General features: G+C 37.4%; 1 protein-coding gene across 3 annotated transcripts in view; it reads right to left on the reverse strand.

Annotated features, from left to right (window-relative positions):
* The window catches only part of SLC9A9 (solute carrier family 9 member A9), a 195,124-nt gene that overhangs the window by 88,378 nt on the left and 85,420 nt on the right, over positions 1-21,326 (reverse strand). For all 3 annotated transcript variants that reach the window (XM_021536919.4, XM_077785661.2, XM_085587168.1), the window contains exons 10-11: positions 5,593-5,706; positions 4,030-4,141 (exon numbers count right to left, since the gene is read on the reverse strand). In XM_021536919.4, coding sequence (XP_021392594.1) covers positions 4,030-4,141; positions 5,593-5,706 — 226 coding nt within the window. The remainder of the gene's footprint in view (positions 1-4,029; positions 4,142-5,592; positions 5,707-21,326) is intronic.

The raw sequence follows: 21,326 nt of genomic DNA on the forward strand, positions 1-21,326 counted from the left end.
CTCTATTTCAGTGGTTGCAGTGGTAATCTGGATTATTAGAACATCTACATTTCAGTGGAAAACAATGCTGCTTCCCACAGTTGCATCACACCTTTAATTTTAAATCTAAAACACCTATTTTTGTAAGAGGGAATACATATATCTACACACACACATATATAAAAGATAATTAGAACACCTTCTTGAGCAGTAGATTGGCTGTTTCTTCAGTTCAAAAAAATAGTGAGTGACTTCTCTGCATTTTTCATTTATAAAAGGCTTAACATAGTCTTTAAGAGATAATTAAATTTCAACTAAAGACATGTCTAAAGCAAAATAAATAATCAAGCTAAACAGCTAAAGCAGTGGGAAGCAGATGAATACACTTAAAATGTAAAGACTCAATGAGAAGCAAGGAACACTACTATATGTGTGTATATATATATATATATATATATATATATATATCTCAAAATATATATATATATATATATATATATATATCTCAAAATACTTTCCAGGTAATAATACAAATGAAGGAAGGGAATTTTAACAACCTCTGAAAATGCTGAGCTACTGAAATGGACTGAAGTTGAGGAAGAGTAAATTTGCTGTAAAACTTCAGGGAATGCCACCAAAGCCCAGTGAAATGATTGGATGCAGTAGATGTTGGTACATTTGGGCAGAGTGGTGCAGCAAAGGACCAACTCTGATGAACCATTAGCAGAGATTTTCTTCCCTCATCTTTCAGAGGTGCACTGATGGCAGCTCTCCACATCTGTGTTAATCCATTCATCCTTGGGCTGAATCACAGATTTCCTAACAGATTTTTTTTTTTTTTTTGTGCCAGCCATTAGGGAGTCATCTTTAAGCAATGTTCTTTAATGTGCCAAAGCCTTCAAAGCAGACCAGACCAGGGTTAAGGTCCAGAGTCCCTAAACAGGACTTGTGTGCCCTGTAGGGCTGTGAGCCATCCTTTGCCCACATCCCACACAAACACCTCTCCAAACCCAGCCCTCTGAAGAGTCCATGGGCTGGAGTGTTTCTTGTTGGTGGGAAAATAATCTGCCAGGAAAGAAGACTTTCTGTGGGTAGCCCTGGTGTTGTTTCAGCTGTCGCTTTCTGCTCTTTTCTTCCTTGCTTTCTTTTCTATTTAGCTGATTTCTTCACATTGCAAATTCCCACCTCTGTGTCTATATGAGTGTGTAGATGTAAATGCTTGCACAACAGCTGTCTGTACATGGGCATCTTTTGGCTTAATTCTGCATTTGTGTTCATCTTTTCAGACTCCACTGATGCTGTAATGCCTTATATTAACAGCAACCACCCCTGTAGCACTGTGTCCCAAAAGCCTCTCTGTTGCCTATTTATGTGTTGTAGAGAAGAAGAAAGCAGAGTAAAAAATAAATAAAGATGTTGGGAGAAGAGTGGAAATTGCTATAAAGTCTAAGACTTTAAAATGTTTCTTTTTCACATGAGCAGAGACTGTTGGACTGCTCACTTTAGCTGATGTTCAACTTAATTTGAGAAGCCCAGGCTTAATTAGTTCTTGTATAAAGGACTAATCAAGTTTTCATTTACAATGGAATTTTATCAGGAATCACGATTAAAAACAGTTGTAGAACTGAATCCACCCTCTGTAATGTATTTTTAGAGGAGTGGTAGAAGCAGATAAAGAATGTGATCAATCAAAATGCTCCATAATCCACGTCCAAGCCTAACTCTTCCACCTTTTCTCAACTGTATTGATATGCATCCAAAAGCAGAACTTAGTGACTTCACGAGAGTTCTTTGCAGAGTAAGGTATAATCAAAGGCTAATCAGCAGTGTACTTGCCTGACCTTAATTGCTTTTCTCAGCAATCACTTCAGTGATTGTGGCAGTAAAACAAGCAGTAAATGTTTGGTGGATTTGGTAATAAGATAGAAAACAAAACTAACCCCAAATTCATTGTTTTCTTCATCTGAATATTTGATGCTGTGGTGAATGAAGGCCATTTTTCACTATGATCAACTAGAACCTGATGCTTTACCAGAACAGTGAAGGTGGTAAAACCCACATCGAGGTGGTGGATGCCCCATCCCTGGAAACACTCCAGGTCAGGTTGGATGGGGCTCTGAGCAACCTGATCTAGTTGAAGATACCCCTGCCTATTGCAGGCGGTTGGACTAGAAAACCTTTCAAGGTTCCCTCCAGCCCAAATTGTTCTATGACAGTTGCTATAGATCATTGTAGATAATTTCCTTCAAACTCAAATTCAATGTTTTGTTTACTCATCAGAAATGTGTCTCTTTTCTGGCAGCCATTGTCCTCTCTGCTTATCACTATATGCAGTATTATGAGTTTATAGCACTATGAACATTATTGGCAACTAAACACAAATCTTGGTGCATCTTAAAAAATAAAATTACACAGAAAATCTGTGTATCCTGTGAAGTGTGCAGCTGCTGCAGATTATGCCATTACTTTATTATAATGTAAACACATTTTTCTCTACAAAATAGAGGGGGTTTTATCTTTGAAAACTGATAAAAAATACCTGAGAATTTTTACATTTACATTTTAGAAGCCCACAATACTACTGTTTCAGTTCTCAGCTGCCAGATTGTCCTGGAAAGTTAATGTGTGTGAGTTCTCACATTCAGCTGCTGGCTGCAGGCTGCTTTCTGCTCCTGTTCTGTGGAGAATGAAATTTGAATGCAGAAAACAAGGACAGAAAAGTTAAAGAATAAGAGAGATTTCAGAAGGTTTTCCATCCTATACTTTAGCTGATGAAAACCATAAGCCAAAATGGAGCCCAGGAACTAGATACCAAAAGATATGAAGCTATTTTTCATGCTGTTGTCTAGCTGGCCACCTGCTAGGCTTACCAGGGGGATCCCCAGATCCAAGTCACCCACGGAACAATGGCAGGGAGCAGTTGGGCTGAAAGGCAGCTCCTGCTGGATGTGTCATCATCCCTCACTCCAGTCTCACCGGAATTAGCTGACATTTTCCGTGGCAGCTTTTGGCAGAAGGATTGAATGGGTATAGAAATGAACTGCTGTGTTGCTCTCTAGAGAGCTGGAATTACACAGGCACAAATGAGGCCCCCTGATGTGGAGTACTCCTGATGAGGGAGCTTGAAATGCAGCACATTGTATTTCACTCGTTATCTGGCTAAATGGATCTCTGTACATCAAGGCTGTCAATCGAGAACTTTTATCCATACAAATGTGAAATACATTTTTGCATAAAAAGCAGGAAAATTAAGCAAAAAATGTGCTGGGTTTCTAATTTTAGAAAATTATATCATCAATAGCGTAGGGGTATCTGCATTTCTGTCTTTTACTGAACAGATATTCTTAGCTTATAAGTGAGTTTTTCCTAACTAGCATTAGAAAGTCAAGTGGAATTATTTCTAGCTTGTACAAGTAAAAAAATACGGAATCCAGATGAGCCTTAACAGGTCTGGGGAGGGTGTGCAAATCAGACTAGAACATGGCTCCCTCTTCTGGATTTTAATTTTTTGTATTATTCTACAAGGTTAACAAAATAAATAAAATTAAATATCAAGCTGGAACACATAGGAAAAGGTCTGTGGAATTGAAATGATCTCATCTCATGTTTAAAAGTAAAACTGTTCCAGAAGTTTAAGGAATTGCCAAAGACCATGTTTGATCTTAGTATCTAACACTGTCCAGGTTGGATATTTATTTGCTGCTATGTAAAATACTTCCAGATATACTACAGGTGTCTCTGAAACAGCACAGCAAAATTATTGCTTCCCCAAATTGTCATGGAAGTGTAGACAGGTGGGGGACAATGGATTGAAAGACAGTGGGTTCCTGGGCAGTGAGTTTCCAAAATGCCAACTAAAACAGGGCAAGAGCACAGTGAGGCTGATCAGAAGACATGCATTTGCTTCAGTAGCTTTGGAGAAATGACCTTGAGTTTTAAGATAACAAATTCTTTGTGATCCATGTGGCTTTTTCTAGTGATAGATGACTATTTTTGTCATTCACTAAATGTGCACAGGAAAAATACAAAAAAAGCCAAAATAGATCTTACCTGAAAACATCATCATGTGCTGAAAGGCCCAGGGAATCTTTTGTTTTCGACCCAAGTTCAAAAGGAAAGAAAGTGGGTATATGTTGGAAGCTCTTGCTACAAAAATTGCCACCTAAAATGTAAAATGTTGAGGAAAATAGTGGACAAACAACTGATAAAACCAGAATTAACCCAAATATTTATCTAAAATAATTTTTAGATGTAATTAAACAAATATGATATTATCTTCTTTCATGTTTTATATGCCATGTTCTAACGCTCCCTGTTCAGTGGCAGAGATCTGCCTTCCCCAGACATCCTAGTTTTATATTCATCATAATATATCTCACTTCAATCACTCTACTTCTCTCATCACATTTGTGTCACATGTGACTTCATCTTCAGCTCTTCAGGAAAATGCCCATCATCAATTGCAGAGAGAGCATTATCTCCTTGAGCAGCAGTTTGCAGAGGATAAATGTGCTTTTGGACCTGATTATTACTTCTTTATTTCCTGGAAATTCTTATTGTCTATATCCAGCACTTTTTGCTTTTTCTTCCATTTCTCTGTGGAGATTCTTCTGATGAAGTTCTTTATTACTCCGCTGTGGAACTATCCCAAAAGTTGCCTTAATTAGAACCATGAGGCCGTTATCAGATTTTAAAAGGCAGTCTGATCTCCTTATATATGCCTTATATATGCCTTATATATGCTGTGCCACTGCCCTGCCCCATCTTGGGGCTGCAGGACAGGCTGTGCCACTGCCCTGGTGGGGCACAGCCACTCCTGGCTCCTCGCTGCCATCCAGCCCAGCCTGGAGCCAAGGGAGCTCTGGTGCAGTCCTGATTATTCATTTAGAAATTACATATAACAATTACTGCACATCAACAGTGCTCCCAACTTTCAAAGCTATTACAGTTCATTTAAAAGTGATAAGCAGAGGGCTGCTGCTCTGAGCCAAAAAAAATCATTGAATAAATTGTCAGTGTGAAAAGAATCTATACTGCTGTACAAGTAAGATTTATTGAGAAACCATGGCAGAATTAAAGACACAGAGCTTTTCTTACCTCTTAGGCACATGATGGTGTAAGTAATTCCATGTATGCTAGAGATATCAAGTATAAAGAAGGAAAGATTTGAGCAAAGCAGAACAGTGTGATTTTTAAGGACTTCATATTATTTAAGTAGTTTTGGGGAAGTCCTGCTTATGGCACACATCTGTGTGGAGGCAGCTCTCCAGTTTGTGGATCTGCACTGGCTCCAGACAGGAAGAAAGGTTTTGTGTTGCACCTCACTTGTAAACAATTGGCAAAAGTTCCCCATATGGTTTAAAGCTATTTGCCAGTAGCAGAGGAGCAAAACATTAACTGTCCAAAGAACATGTGCTTACATGCATTGGGGCAGTAATTAGGATATAGGAAATAGATGCTCTTGGAATTTACAATATACTGATTTTTAGTATTAAAGGAACTGATTGGTTTACTTGTTGACTTCTTTTTTCACATGGAACATGCATTCTTTTTTTATATATACACACACACACACATGTACGGAGATATGTACTTCTTTAAAGCAAAGGATACAAGTGCACCAAATATGAAAAGAGGATTGAAGATGTGATTTTGAAACGTAAATAGCGCGAGTCCCATGTAACAGAAGATGACATTCTCAGCCAAAAAATTCATGAACTCGAACAACTTAAATGAGAGAGAAAGAACATAATTATGACTCATGTCTACAACAAACTAATGATTATCCCAAGCTCCCTTGAAATACAGAACTGTTTAGATGAAAGGAACAGAAATTGCTGCTGTTTTAATGGTGGATTTTAAACCCACCTAATTTGCTGGCAAATTAGACACAAGGTGTCTTTTAGCTTTAAAAATCATAGTTGCTTGCATGTTTTCCTCTGATTTGTATTTGAAAACTTGTCATAGACAACTGCTAAAACACATAAAGAGCAAGTAAGTTACAAGAGCTGCAATGCAAACTGCAGGGAAGCTGAGGGAAATTAGCTTCACTCATGTTTACAGGGGCGAGCCTGGGAAATGGCTCATGGTTACACAAGTGCCTGTGCATAATGCAGCCCTGGGTATGGGTACACTAAGGCCTAGGGAGAAAAAAAAAACATCCTAAATGGACTTTTAAGTACTCGTTCCTTTAAAATATAGCATGGTCTTTCTTATTACCATGAATATTATCTTGCAGATGGAAACTCTTATTGCACTCTATGGACATCAATATCAATACTAATTTCAAACCAAACTGTTTAAAATGTCATTTACAGGTATTATAAAATAAGCTTAAGATACATGAGTAGGGTAGAATTTCTTCTGTGAAAAAACAAGCAAGGCAAAAATATTTATTTGCCTTGAGGGGATGTTTTTTTATTATATTTGCAACTGATTAAATTAAAACTAATAAAATAAATTTTCTTATATAACCACATCTGGAAAAAAAAATCAATCATTGCTGCCAAATAACCACAGAGAGGAAAAGTCTGAAGTCACTTTGAGCTCGGGATTCTATGCTAGCAAATCCTGGTCCAGTGTTAGGACTGAAGTTTGTCAGTGTGTCTGCAACCAGCCATACATCAATATCCAGAATGTTACTATGGAGATGTTTTATTCATCTTCAGTGGGCTTATGTATTTTTTGTAATATGTTTGTGCTTCTAAAAATAAAAATCCTGTAACAGTCACTAAGATTTAACAAAGGAAAAATGAGAGCTGCCACAAACATTAAAACAAATTTGAGTGGCAGAATGGCAAAAACCCATTAGTATATGGGAGAATATTTTGGACCTCATGGCAGCACCATCAATTATCTTAAGCACATATTCCATAGACCTCATTTTGTGCTGCAATACTGAAAAACATTAAAACAACAGAAAATATTTGCAGGTTAGCAGTCTTTAATTATTTAAGTTTAGATGAGAGGAACTAGTTGTCAAAAACTTCTAAGTATGGGATCTTGTGACCCATAGTAATTATGATAAATTCTTGCATTTCCACTCGGGAGCAAATGTGATCCCATGTATTTGTGGGAATATCATCTGATGCATTATTTGAACCAATAGAAAAATATACCAGGAGTGCCATAACAGGATCTACACCTCTCTAAAATTGATATCTATGTATATATGTATATAGGTTTATGTGTATATATATATATATGAAACTGGGAAGGATACTGCTATGAGGACCCACAACTGCATACTTTAATTGTTGGGGTGAGATACAGTACTCCACAGGTTTTAAAGCTGAATGATATTTCATTTTTCATGTAGAAAATCTCATTGAAGACTCAAAAAAAAAAAAAAAAAAAGTAGATGTACTATTAACGCATTTTAGAAACAGAAATTCTTAAACTAAATTTCCCTTCTTCTATCTTCAGAACTTCCCTTAATATACATTTTTTGGAGGAAATTGCCTTTGCTCTATACTTTTTCTCAGCAATCTTACTAAATTCAAGCTTTTACTCTTGCCTGGAGTGCTTTCATGGCGTAGCTGATTTTAAATTTCTCACCCCTTGTCTCCCAGCAATCTGATCAAGATACAATCTTTATGGATTTCTTGCAAATCCAGTTTAATGCCCCTTTTTCATTTCCCCATAACTTTACCTCCTTTTACTCACTACATGCCTCCTGCTTCTTCCTACCTCAAACTTGCAGGCTGATTTCAGTAAAAGTTAAAGTGAAAAAAAAAAAACCCTCATTCCTGTCTGGTGTTTGCACTCAACATGAACAGCACATTTTTCCTTTGCTCTCTGGGTGAATGTGTTGTGTCCCACAGCACAGCCCTGCTGCTTTCCTTGGTCTCTGTTCACGGTGGATGCAATATTTGCAGCCACAGCATCTGTGTCAGATGCCTCCAATGCTGGAAATGAATTGCTGGACGTGATTTTTTTTTTTTTTTTTTTTTTTTGGTGAGAGCAAATATAATCCAAATACTGTCTTTTTTTTTTTTTTTTTTTTCCTGTGAGTTTTTCTTTTTTTTTTTTTAATGTGTGTGTGTCTTTGCTGAACTGTGCTGGTTTTTTCCTCTTATCTCTAGTTTCTCTGTATTTTGATCTTTCACTATCAGAGCACGGCTTGCTTGCTGGGAGATTAAATCCAGACTACTTTTCTTCCTTTGTGTAGCAAAAATCCAGGTGCTATTTCAATAGCTAGATCAGAGCTGGCTCCACTCCTTCCTATTCTAATCACAACCATGATATGGTCTATTATCAAAGATTCAGCTTCTTAAAATGGTAACAGTAGATTGTTAGCTTCATTTAGAATCTTCTGTGTTCCCCACATAGTTTGCTCTCTTTTTTAAGTCTATCAGTCACTCATATGGCACATTTCTTCACTGACTGCAACTTATTCAAATTTCTCACCATGAGTTAGAAAAAATTAAATAAAACAACTGCTTCAGAACTAGTTATTGTCATAAAAGGAGTGATATCTGAATACTTTTTCCTGGAACATGACACTTGGTGATATTGCAAAAAAATTACCCACTATTCTCTTGACTTTACTTTTATTCCTGTATTTAAGAGTAGTGTTTTATTTAGAGTTCGGCTTCTGTGTTTTGTTCAACAGTAATACAGAGCCCATGGAGATATTCCATTTAGCACTTTACTGTCAGTGCTGTGCAGCATAAATCCCTTCAGAGCAAAACAATTTGTTCTAAAGAGATATTCTGAAAACCATGTTAAGAAGCAGCTTCCATAGGAGTGGTTTCCCAAATTGTCATGCCTTTCAGTCAAATGTTTCTGTAGTTATTTTAAAGAGGAGATGTAAGGATCTTTTAATGAGAAGTAGAAAAATAGGAGCAATAGGCTTTCAACTGGAATTTAAACATTCTTGGGTGATCCAAGGAGTTGCACCATCCACAGCAGCTCCCAGGATGTCCCAGTAGTGCCATCCTCTTCTGTCTGAGGGGCCATGAGCCAAGTCCATGCTGTGGTCCATGGGCTGCTTAAATGCTATTCAAAAATTTGTAATATTTTGAATATATGTACTTGCAAGTGGGATTACTTTTGTGGGAAGAAAAAGTCAGGATTAAAGTCTTCTGGATTCCAAGTGTTTGGAAGTATTTTTTCTATAACCATAAAATCCCTTCCCTTGTCACCCACAGAAAACAAACCTCTTTCTCCTCTCAATGAAATTGGCATAAAGTGCTTATACACTACTATTAGTTTTCCCAGGGCTACCAGAAAACCATTTTAATATACCCATAGCAATAAAACATTTTTTTGTTATAAAACTAAAACCCCTCATTTGTAATGTGGCATTTCTAACTCTCCACAAAGTCTATAAATCTGGTTATACTTTTAATGTAAGAGCTGTAATAAATCACCAATGTCAACACATTGCAGAGTAGAGTATTAATTACAAGAACACTGGTTCAGAACTAATCCAGACACTTGGTTTAGGTGTTTAGCTCAGTGAATTACTGAAAATGGTATTTGCTTTGCTTTGGTAATTTCCTCTGTAAGTAGTGGTTATTACAAAAGATTTATAGCAAAATTGACATAACATTTATGTATTTAAAAGCACATCATTCATGAAATATGCTTCACTTTTCTATTGCTCTCAGCTGTTGTAAGGACTAAGAGAGATGTGCAGAAATTCTGTTTTAAGCTGGGACATTGTTCCTGAAAATGCCCCTTGCAGTTCAGTTCTCACTGGCAGAGGAAGGAGTCAATCCAGACTATCTGTATTTTAAGCCTTGCTGTAACCACTGAGTTTATCTCACACCAATGTTTTATTTTAACTCAAGTGAAAAAATGTATATGATATAAAACCTGTATTAGTTTTATCTTTTCAGTGAGATAAGGAAAGCGTGATCTTTTTTCCTCACCTTCCTTCCTTTCCTCCTCCCCCACAGTTTAGTTGCAGCCAATTAGAGCAATAAGCTATGCCAGAATGGCTTTTGCAACTTGATTTATTTTCTAGAACTACTTCTATTTTCACTGAGTGTTGGAGATATTTTCTAGGTAAGTAATTAGTGCACCTGGAGATGGAACACACTAAGTACCAATCTCACCACCAATGAAAACAGAATTCCTTAAAGGAGCATCTGAAGGAGAAAATGAACATAATCTGTGGCTGGGGAGATGGAAAATGTAAGATTTTTCAAATACTGATATTTTAAGAAACACATCTCAAGAGAATAAGGTTAGTATGACAGGACTGGGTAAAAGCAGAATGGCAAACAGTATTCTTTCCTCTTGAGGGAATAACATTAGTAGGGAGGTATTGGGCAGAGGCTGAATTACATCCTCAAATTCCTTCCAGCAAAATTTACTGAATTTTAATCATTGATGGCAATATTGCATTCGTTCACTTGATTTAATATTTGCTGAAGGAATGTCATCCACCTCTTGCAGGTACCTGCAGGCCTTCTGTAGTTGCACTGATTTCGCTGAAAATATGGAAGATGCCACCTTTCTGAGGGGTGCAGCCTACAGTGATATATTCTTGCATCAAAACAGGGAGAGTTTCCATATGCCAACAGCAACTAGGAAGCTAGGATGTAAAATTGATTATAGTTTTAAGGGAGATCTAAAGGTGGCAGAGCTACTAAAAACCCAAGAATTCAGTGCTAAGTGATGGTTACAAAATTTATTATCTTGGAATAATGTTATTTAATTAGATCACAGATATCAAAATTATCCATGAAATCAAGGATAGTGATTAATAATTGATGAAAATTGCTTTTCCTTAACTATTTTGAATTAAAATGCAGTGAGAATTCAAACTACTATAATTTTCCTGAGATCATAGAAACCTTTATTATAGCCTAATTGCTTTATTTTGTTTCTTCTGATTAGAAGTTTCAAAATTGGTAAAAGGTTTGGATTAGAACCTTTTTTCTTGAAATCTTATACAGCTATAATGAATGTACACAGCATAGTGATATAATGCTCATTTTTGAATACGCTTAGATGAAAGAATCAGCAAAAGTAACTCAAATTCATTATAGAATATAAACTTGTTTATGGTATTAATTTTGATATGCAAGCATATCTGACTCTCAACTTGAAAACACACCAGCAGAGAGAAATTCTTACAGGATCTTTAATGTCCTGGGGAAAAATCTTGGTCTTTTTTATCAGTAGGCTTTGCTACTGAATTAAATGAATTTCACCCCAACAGATTTATGGAAGACACACAATAACTTTCTATTTCCCTACAGATCTGGGAGGTTTAAAGGATTCATAAGGCCTAAGAAGTAGGAAAGAAAAAAGTTCTAAAAGAAAACAGTAGCACCAAGGGGAAGGAAAGGCCAGCAATATTTTGCATTTCCATTGTATAGCTTATTCTTTCTGACATAGTCTACTCACCATCACCAAAGTTCAGCTTGGGAGAAGCAGGATAAACTACTGGCACAGAACACACTTCTGACCACCAACAGCAAAGCAAAACTGTTGGCCTCAGATATAAAGACAAATTCTACTATCAAAATTATCATAGGTCTTGAATGGCTTTGCTTAAAAAATTAAGTTTAAACCAAAAGTATTGAAAATTAAACCAATAAGAATTTGGCATTTAAATTAAACGTTGCTGTCAATCAAATTTGGATCTAGCTGTAGATCATTAGTTTTGTTAAGTTGCTTAGAAAAGGAGATTTCTGCACAGTTGTTGTTTTTTTTTTCAAACATGGTCCAGTTTGTGAGAGAGGGGACATTTTTAGATCAGTATCTCCTTTTCATGCAGCACAACCAACTTTTGCTACTATACAGCACCTTAAATGGTACCTAATAGTATAACCCTTGAATGACCCCTGAATGGAAGGTACCACCAAAAAAGAAGGGATTGGGGCCATTGTTCCTACAGCTGGTCAGCCAAGTTCTTCTTTGCTTCACAAACTAGAAACAGCCATTTCCAAAGTGCTTATTTATCCTAAATTCCTGAACTGAGACGTTGCAGGCACACAGGAAGGAGTACCCCAGTGCTCTGTTGTCTCAAGATTATGTGCTCAGGGATTCCTGCAGTTCAATCTCGCTAAGTTTATTTTAGCAGGACTGGTTTCTGCAAGGATTAAGGAAGGCTTCTGCTCCAGATGGGGCATAATAGAGTGCAGCTGGAAAGTTGTTTGAAGGGATATAAAGAACTTTTGACTGGTCAGCAAATAGTGGTAGTACTGGAATAGCCGTGTTCAGGCTGAATTTGGACATTTTTGCAAATGTTGATGCCTCTTCTATTCCCTGATGGAGGCAATGATGGTAATGGAAAATGAAGAGGCTGTTAACAGGCTGTGCTGTCCAGGATTAAGCAAGTATTATGAAGCTGAAATCAGACTCTGTGTAGAAGAAAAAGAATAAAAAATGCCAGATAATAATAACATCACTGAAAATGAAGCTTAAGGACATATTCTGAACAACTTGAATGACACTTTCTTGGAATGTTCTTTCTGGGATGGCAAATCAATGATCATGTGGAAGTGGGGACATAAACTCAGAGTTAAGAGCTATGTGGAGTAATGGTTAAAAAAATAAGCAAAAGAAAGAAACAACTGGTGGCTTTATGAGAGCAAACTTCCAGTAACAAAGGAGATTTAGTTGCTTTAAGATATGACAGATCTTCTGATCAAAGAAAAATAGGAATGTTGTCAATGTAATATAGTTATCTTTAAAATGGCAATGAGCTAATAGATCCTTTGCATCTCTGTATTTTTATTAGAATTAGAGGAACTGCTGTTGATATTTCAAAATTAAAACACAAAACCAATCTCATCTTTCCTTTCATTCCTCTGAAGTTTGTTTTAATTTTTTTCTGTGACCTGCCACCGCAGTCCTAACCTCTTGCAAGCAACTCAATGTCTAACAAGGACAAATGTGATTTATTCTATTTCAATTTGTTGAGAGGAAATATACTCTAATACTAATTATTGAAGTGTGTTCTTAAAAACATTTTCCTTCCTCGCCAAGTTTTAGATATTGGAAATAAATTCAGTTAGACTTTAACATATTAGGAATTAGTCTTTAACCTATCAGGACTAAACCCAAAAGGTTCTTATGAAGTCTGTGGGGTCTTTTCTTCATGACTATGAGATTTCAATTTCACTGCAAATCTAACACTACAGGACAAATACTTGCCCTCTTTGCATCTGTTCTATAGACATGATATTGCAGCTTCTACCTACCAACAGTAATGTTTTCCTTCAAAGTTTGTAAAACTAATTCTGTGGAAAAATAAAGCTATAGAGCTATAAGGTAGGAATTCCTCTATTTACCTAAACCAGACAGCAGTATCAGTATTCATATGCATTGTTCTGATGCCATGTTGTTGTTTTCTTTATTCAGAGCCTAATCTAGGATAAAAGAGTTTTAATAAATAAATAACTTGTCTAGTTTCTGTGCAACATTTACTTGTTCAGGGTTTCCCATATTTACACTGCTTTGTTTATAGAGGCTGGAGGAGAATGGACACAAGGCATTACCAGTTTCTAACCCAGGCAGGGCATCCTCATGCTGAGAATTCTCTTGCTCTGAACAGTGTTGAATAGTATGAGATCCCCATTATATTAGGCTCCTTTTACTTTTCTTTATGACCTATTATTGATGAGTCAACTTTTAACTATGTTACCTTGGCAGAATGCCACCATGGAGTTGCATTGGGCAGAATTATTTGCAATTACTCTGCAATTCTAATATCAGTATCTGAAGCAGAATACTGAATTAGTATGTTCACTGATCTGCTCTTATATGTCTATATGTGGGAATTTGGGAAGTTCTTTTGTTTCATGTCTACAGTCATTTTTAAACAGCTTCCCTGCCTCCTGATGTAGGCTGCTATTCAAGAATTGAGATTAATTTGTCAAGAAGTCTGAGAAATGTGAATAGCAGCTATGCTCTGTGTGTCACACTATCCCCCTAAGTATTAGAGCATGTGGCTTTTCTCATCTATCAGTCCTTTACACTTGAAGCTGTAATCCAGAGTGCTCTATGGAGATGTGAGAGATGAGACATAATTTGACTCCAGCTGAAACAGAATAGAAGATGCTGAACTGTTGGAAAAAGTATTGCAAAGATTTCCAGTGTTTTCAGGTCTACTAAATTACTTATGAACTCACTGGTGATGTTTTACTGACATCACCAAAGGGGAAAAAAGACAGTAAAGCAACCAGAAATTAAAAATGCTACACTAAGAGACATCTTCAACAGTACTTAAATCTGAAAGCTCTGGTGACTGTTTTACATAATAGTTAATAATAAGAATCTGTAAGAATTAAGAATCTGTTATGAAAAGGTAGTAATGCATCTTAAAAATTCCTTTTGTAAGATTCTGTAGGAAAGCAGGTGGTGGGTGTACTAGGGACATTTCATTGGGCACCTCAGAAAAATGCTTTTAGAAGAAAAATGCTTTTAGAAGTAAAATATTAATACGCACATGAGTGCTTCTGAGGGTGCTGAATGTCTGTTTGGAATTTTCAAATGCTCCTAACTCTTCTCAGATTCTCTGGAGGCATAGTGTGGTCAATACCTCCTTTAATTTGTGTGACTGAAGCGGAATTAAAAGTCAAAAGCTTGAAAAAGGTCCTCAAATTTGTACCCCAGTTCATTATTGTAGGTTAATGAAAGTATAAAGGCATCAAAATATGTGCAAAGATAGGGCACCTTTTTGAATCCTAGTCATGATTGAGACATTTAGTCTGAAAACTTTTGACAAAGGGCATTTTAGCCCTTATGTGCACAGACAGTGCCATGAGGAAGAGATGAGCTATAGTCAGTTGTTTAGTATGTTTTGCACTGTGCTACCATTTGGTACAAATGTCTCTTTGGAAGGTAGGAAATCCATTAATCATGTAATGGAAACACAGCTGTGCAGTCACTAAAAAGACAGGATGCTGGCAAGGGCTTTAGACTATTATAATGCCTTATTTACATGTATTTATTTTCTTCTTGCACTTTATTGTGTGAGAATTCTATTGTTACTTACATACTTCTAAAAGTTTTGACAAACGCTTTTGTGCAGTTCCTACTGCTGATAAGGAACTTTGTAGATAGTAACCCTTGAAAGAGAATTGTAAGGGATCAGCATTCCTGCAAAAATCATGTAAGTTAAAAAGGAGAAACATCAGACTGCAAGAAATGGATCTTTGTCAGCAGCAGTTTGGTGTTGATAGGAATCACACAACAGCTCGGATTCCTTAAGGGCTCCCATGGCCCCAAGGCTCTCTGGGCAGGGCAAAAGCCTTGCTGTTGAAAACAATATAAAGTAAAGGAGTAGCAAAGCTCCCAAAGCCCACAGACTGCTTTGGGTGAGGTCAGTCCCCATCTGCAGCAGAGCTCTGGATGCTCTGCAGAGATCCCAGCAGCCTCTCCAACCACGCCAGAAATAGCATCTTAATTGTGTTTCCAAACACAGGCCTCGCAGGAAGAGCAATTACGAACCTGGTGACACATACTCATGCAAGTGTAAGGCAACACAGGGTTCTAATTAAGGTACCTATTACGAATGCCCTCAACTTTAAAAACTATTTTAGCCTATGTGCTGAACAATTTTACTGCATTCCAATTTAGCAATTTTAGCAATTTTCTGTACTATGCACAGAAATACAAAACAGACAGGGTTTTTTTTAGAGGTTTATTCCATAACTGAAGAATTTATTGATAAATCCTGTATTAAAATCATCTAACTCAACAACAGCAAGTGTCAGTGTTTCCAAGCTAGAGAAAATCATTACCATTGGGACATAACTATGTTTGAAGTAAGAGACTGAGTGTTTTTACCTCTATTGTCATTATATATATTTAGAACTTGCTCATTGGCAATAAGCCAAATGTCATTGAAGTCAAAGGGCTTTGGTTCATTATATAAAATTCTACTAATTTTTTCCTAAATGATTAAGGAAGACTTAAAAGGAGAATCCTACCCTTTTTATCCTTGTCACAAATTCTCAGATGAGGGTGTTCTGACTGACTATGTTTGAGGGAATTGTAATTATCAACTTTTACAAAACCTGAGATTGTATAAGTTATACTTCAAACTAAAGTTAACCATCTTTGTTCTAAGCATGGGATGTTAAAGCGCACCCAGCTCTGTTTCAGCACTACATGTTGATGATGTGAGAATATGTTCCCAACCCAGGACTAGATTGATTCTGGTTTGCTTTTTCTCTTTATGCATTCCACAGTTGCTGCTATCAGGGTGGCAATAATTAGGACGGGCTTGATTTTTCACAGGCTACATACATAGAGAGAATTCTCCACAAGACTAGATGCGCTTTACGCAAGTGGGGCACAAGGCTGGATATTTGCATAGCTGCAGACTTAAAAACTAGGGAGAAGTGCCAACTCCCCAAAGCAGGGAGGAGTATGTCAGAGGTGGCTCTTCAGAGCCCTGTGGGACTGAGCAGCGCAGCAGCGACCGCAGAGCTCTGCGAAGCTGGGTTGGTTCTGCAGCAGCTCGCTCTGCCCCAGCCGCTCTGACCCCACCGCACAGAGCAGGACACAGGAGAGCCTCACCTGTCATTCAGGGCATTGCAGAGGAGCTCTGGCACAAGGCTCCCTTTGGAAGTTCCTTACACGTTTCTCCATATGCCAGTGTGATTTTGCCCTGTTACGATTCCAACTGGTCTATGTTAGCTAACTGCCGGCATCTGATACTGTGCTAGAAGAGTAAACTACAACCTTAACAATCTAAGACCTTTATTAATATTTAAAGAAAATGTTTAATGTTTAAACAGATTGTAAAAACTTTAATGAAGCCATTTGGAAACTAGTTTGCATATGCTATTGTGTTCCTTAGCCTACCAGCATCAAAAATGACATAATTTTTCAACAAGATGAGCTTCTCTGTAGAAATACTGCTTCATTACAGTTCTGGGTTACTTCAGGGTATAAATTGCATTTCAGTGTGTCAGTTTCCAGTTTCTGTGCTTAAGCAAAATGAAGGAAAATATTTTTTCTTTGTTTTTCAAGAGAATTTATCTTCTTCATAGGTCTGAAGTATGTTTCTTTATTCTGTGTGTGTGTTTAAGACACTAGAATATGATATTCTTCATAAAGTGCTGATGACAAAGGGGTACACGCCTTATGGGAGCTAATGAGGCCAGAGCACATCTGCACATTCTCAGTTAAGGATTCGCTAATGCAGGTGTACAAAAAGAGGGAAAATGGAAACTACAGAATGAAGTATAGAACTGAATATTCTAATGAGATTTCTGTATATGGACACCCAATATTTTCAGTATTATGGGTAGGAAAGCAGCTAATTTATTATATAAACCATAAATGACGTAGGTTATTACTGATACACAAGAATTATAAAGTCTGTTGTTATTGGTTTACTCATAGCAATGCTTTCTAACTGATTACCATCCATCATGTAGCTCACAGCTGAGAGGAAACAATTACAGCATTTTCACATAAATTTAAGGGGAATCACATGTAAAGAGACTGCAAATTAACATTCTTTTAGCATGGTGAAGTAATCAGGAACATCAGTCAGATAATGAGAGATTTTGTTTTAAAATTCAGATTGAAGGACATGGTAGTATAATTTCTTCTGCAGAAATCAAGATTTCCTTGAGTTGTTATGATTCTTCTTGTTAAACCCATACAGTAAGCAGCTTTAGATTTCTTTATAGCATTACACTGTTCTACAGGGTTCCATAAGATCTTATGGTACATCTGGTCAAACAATGCACCTGGCATGTTTCCAACATTCATCTTTTCCTGCTAAACACAGAAAATAGCTGTGCAGAGAACTGGAATTCATTGTACACTTCCTGTCAATTGCAATCCATTTTGAAGGTAACAATTATTACAAGCACTACGCATGTGGTGCATATTCAATTAGAGAAAAGAAGGCAATTGCTGAAGGAGGACAGGCTGTTTGTGACAGACCAGGGGCTCTGCAGGGATGCTCTGGCTCTGCAGGCAGAGCACAGGGCTCAGCCAGCACATCTGGCACTGCTGGAGCTCAGGATGGGGGGAAACTGGAGCTTAGAAGGGAAAGCACAGGACAAGAATGAGGAGCTGCTGCTCTCCAGGGTACACAGGCTGGAGCTATAATGATAGTTATCTCTAGAGACCTCAGCTTTTTGACTTTTGGAAGAGTAGAAGACTCTGGCTTGTGTTATTTCCAATATAGGCTAGCTACCTCAAAATTAGAAATAGTTTTGACCTACAGTTTCAAGTATATGATCCTAATAGCCATAAGATAAATGCTGCATAAACCACTGTTTTTTAAACTGTGCTTTTTTTTTAATGTATGTATAATTTTCTTCTCTCAAAAATAAAAAATACCAAGGGCATTTATATGTTCTCCCTGATTGTTTTCAACAGCATCAAAATGAAGATTTTTGTTATAGGCCTTGTCTAAAAAAGAAAAAAATCTGGGTGAAATACCAGAAGACAAGAGCAAAGTTTTCCCCTAATATTAGTAATTTCCAAAGTATTTAAGCAAAACTGGCTAAAACATGGGCAAAACTATGCTAATGCTATTCCAGTACAACAAAATATTCTCAAATGCTATTTTATTTTCAGAATCTTGTTATCAAAAGGAGTATCTTCTCCAGACCTTTCTATTGAGCCCTGATACTTGGTCACTTGTGCTGGTTCCTGGGCAGCACTGCCTGAAGCCTCAGTCTTTATCACTTTTGAGTCTGAACTTGCAGGAGTTCAAGGAGGTTGAAAATGAGGGAATTTTCTTTTGTTTGGCTGCAGAAAGGGAACCATAAGACAGTGCCCATCAGAGGTAACTTTATGCTCAGTCTCCACTTACATGGCAAAATGTGGTTCATGCATGCAACCTATTTAATGCTCACCAAGAATTTGGACTTTACTGGATTCTTTAGACAAAGATTCCTTGTGTATTAATGAAGAGTGCTAGACCTGAATGCCATGCATTAGCCAAAAAGAATTTCCAGTTTACTCTCCGAGGTTTATCAGACAGCCAGATATATACCTTGGAGGAAAATAAACCCCCCATTCTGGTATGAGATTTTCCTGTAGGCACTGAGATTGTGGCACGCTGGGAAACCAGATTCCTCCTGCACAGCACAGATGCAAAGACAGATTAGAATCTGGTATTGGTGGTAACCTTTCTGAGGGATAACTTTGCCCTCACTCTTTCTCTCTGCCAATTATTTGTGTGGAAATACCTGACCTCTTGCAGTGCCTTAAAGGTTATTTGTCCCTAAGAAAAGCTGCTGAACAAATCATAACAGCTGTCAATTAGGCTGCTCATTTCAAAAGCATGAGAATTATCCTTGTGTATCCTTATGTGTTGTGGTAGTTCTGCCTTGCTAATAATCTAGGGCATTTAATTCTAAGTAGGGTTTTCCTCTGCCTAGAAATACTCTCAATTTTTTTATAAATTAGGAGTTTGAGTTATAAGAGCCATTATAACCTGACATTTGTGCATGTACTTTTCTTCCTAGGAGTATAAACTCATTATCTATATACAGTCCAATGTTTGATAGCAGAAAATAGTAGGCATTAACCAGAGATAAATTAATATAGACTATGTGATATACAAGCAAGCCCAGCTCTCTTTGTTTGGACTCTTAAACACTCACACAAATAGCAGAACCAAAGCCCCAGGGCACACACATGTCCAGTGTGACTGTGGAGGGTTTAAAATAAAGGCACCAAACAATTTCATTTTGTGCTGCAGCTGAAGTTAGAGGGCTGCTTCTCCCAGGTATGGGTGCTGGATATCTGGAGTGGAACCCTCACAAAGCAGATGTGGTTTGGGTGCTGGTAGTGCAGAGTCATCTCTCCCCAGCTGCTCTCCCTCTCTCACAGAAAGATAACAACAGTAGCTGCAGCTCCTGGCATGTGCTTTTAACAACAAACTCAGGAGAAATTGTTCTGCTACTAAAGCAGAATTTGCAGTGCATTATTTATTTTCTTATCAAAAGACAGCTGATGGGAGAATCCCATAAGACAGTATTATGTATCTAGAGAAAAGAGATATGTTTTTTCAGTGCTAGCTGTAGGTCTGCTTGTAACTGGTTTACAAGATACATAGGCCAGCAGAAAAGCAGAAGAATGCCAAGATCCCACTGATGGTGCTTTATTTGGATACAGTGACTTCAGTTACCTCTCTGCCTTTAGTCCTCAAATGCTCTTTTTAATAAACATTGTCTGTTGGCATTCAGGTAACACCTTTGATTAATTGATTTTTTCCCCCTTTCAGTTGATTTGGATACCTCAATTGCCTTACTTTACTTTTGCTCTACCGTTTTTCTTTGCTTCTGAAGTGAATCCATAATCAGGGATGGAACAGCTCCCCAGGGAAGTGGTGTAAATGCCATCCCTGGAAGTGTTTAAAAAATGAGTAGATGTGGCATGGTGGTATTTGATTGATGATTGGACTTGATGGTCTTGGAGATCTTTTCCTATGTCAATGATTCTGTTATTCTAAGTCTATATTGAGACAATACTATAACATACTGGGGTCAAGGGAATGTAATGATTTGATTTTCAGTTTTTAAGAAATTAAAAAAAAAATTAAGTACTTTTTTAAACCTATTTTGATTAATGTGATTGATTAAAATTAAATTTATATGCTTATAAACACAATTCTTTTACACCAAAGTGTCTTTGCAATGCAGCTTAATTTCTGATCCAGAAATCAGCTGATTGATCCCTAGCCAGTGTCCCTGTTGGAAGACAAATAGCTGCATTATCAATGAGCTAGGAATATTTTGAAAGCTTCATGTATTTTCCAGGGATTTCCAGGAAATATTAGCTGCTCCACTGCAAAATGATGACTTTCATTAATCAGAGATAATAATGTCTGCTTTATAGTGGAGAGATTAAAACTTGAAGCAATCAGTAGTATGTCCATCAGTAAGCAAAGCCCAAGAGCAGTCTGAACTTTCAGTCCTCCAGTGCAAACTGATCTGCTCAAGCCTCTGAGTGAGACTGTATGTCTTGGTAAAGTTACTGACAAGTAAATCAGCAGTGATCTCTATCTCATTCTCCTGCCTGTGTTAAACCTTGGAGGTGAAGGGCCACTGAAATCTTAACTTGGAATCTTGCACACACAGCACGCCCGGTGCAGCTGAACAATCAGGCCAGCAGCTCTTGTCTCTAGGGCAGCTTGTTCCCTTAATGGGCTTGCTATCAGGAGCAACACAACAGGCGAGTCACTCTTTAACTCCTCCTGTGATTAGAAAGGCTACTACACCTAATTTGAGAAAGCAAACTGCACCAAAAGTTACACACCTGTCTCAGAGGTGACCATGAGAACAAGGCTTAGATTGGGGAATAAATGGAGACAGGCAGGGCAGTGTGTGACATACTTCCTTCATGGCTGGACAACTCATTAGTATGATGGATAATATTTATGGCCATTAGACAGTACT

Source organism: Lonchura striata, chromosome 9 (assembly GCF_050655825.1).
Source record: "Lonchura striata isolate lonStrDom1 chromosome 9, ASM5065582v1, whole genome shotgun sequence".
NCBI lineage: Eukaryota > Metazoa > Chordata > Aves > Passeriformes > Estrildidae > Lonchura > Lonchura striata.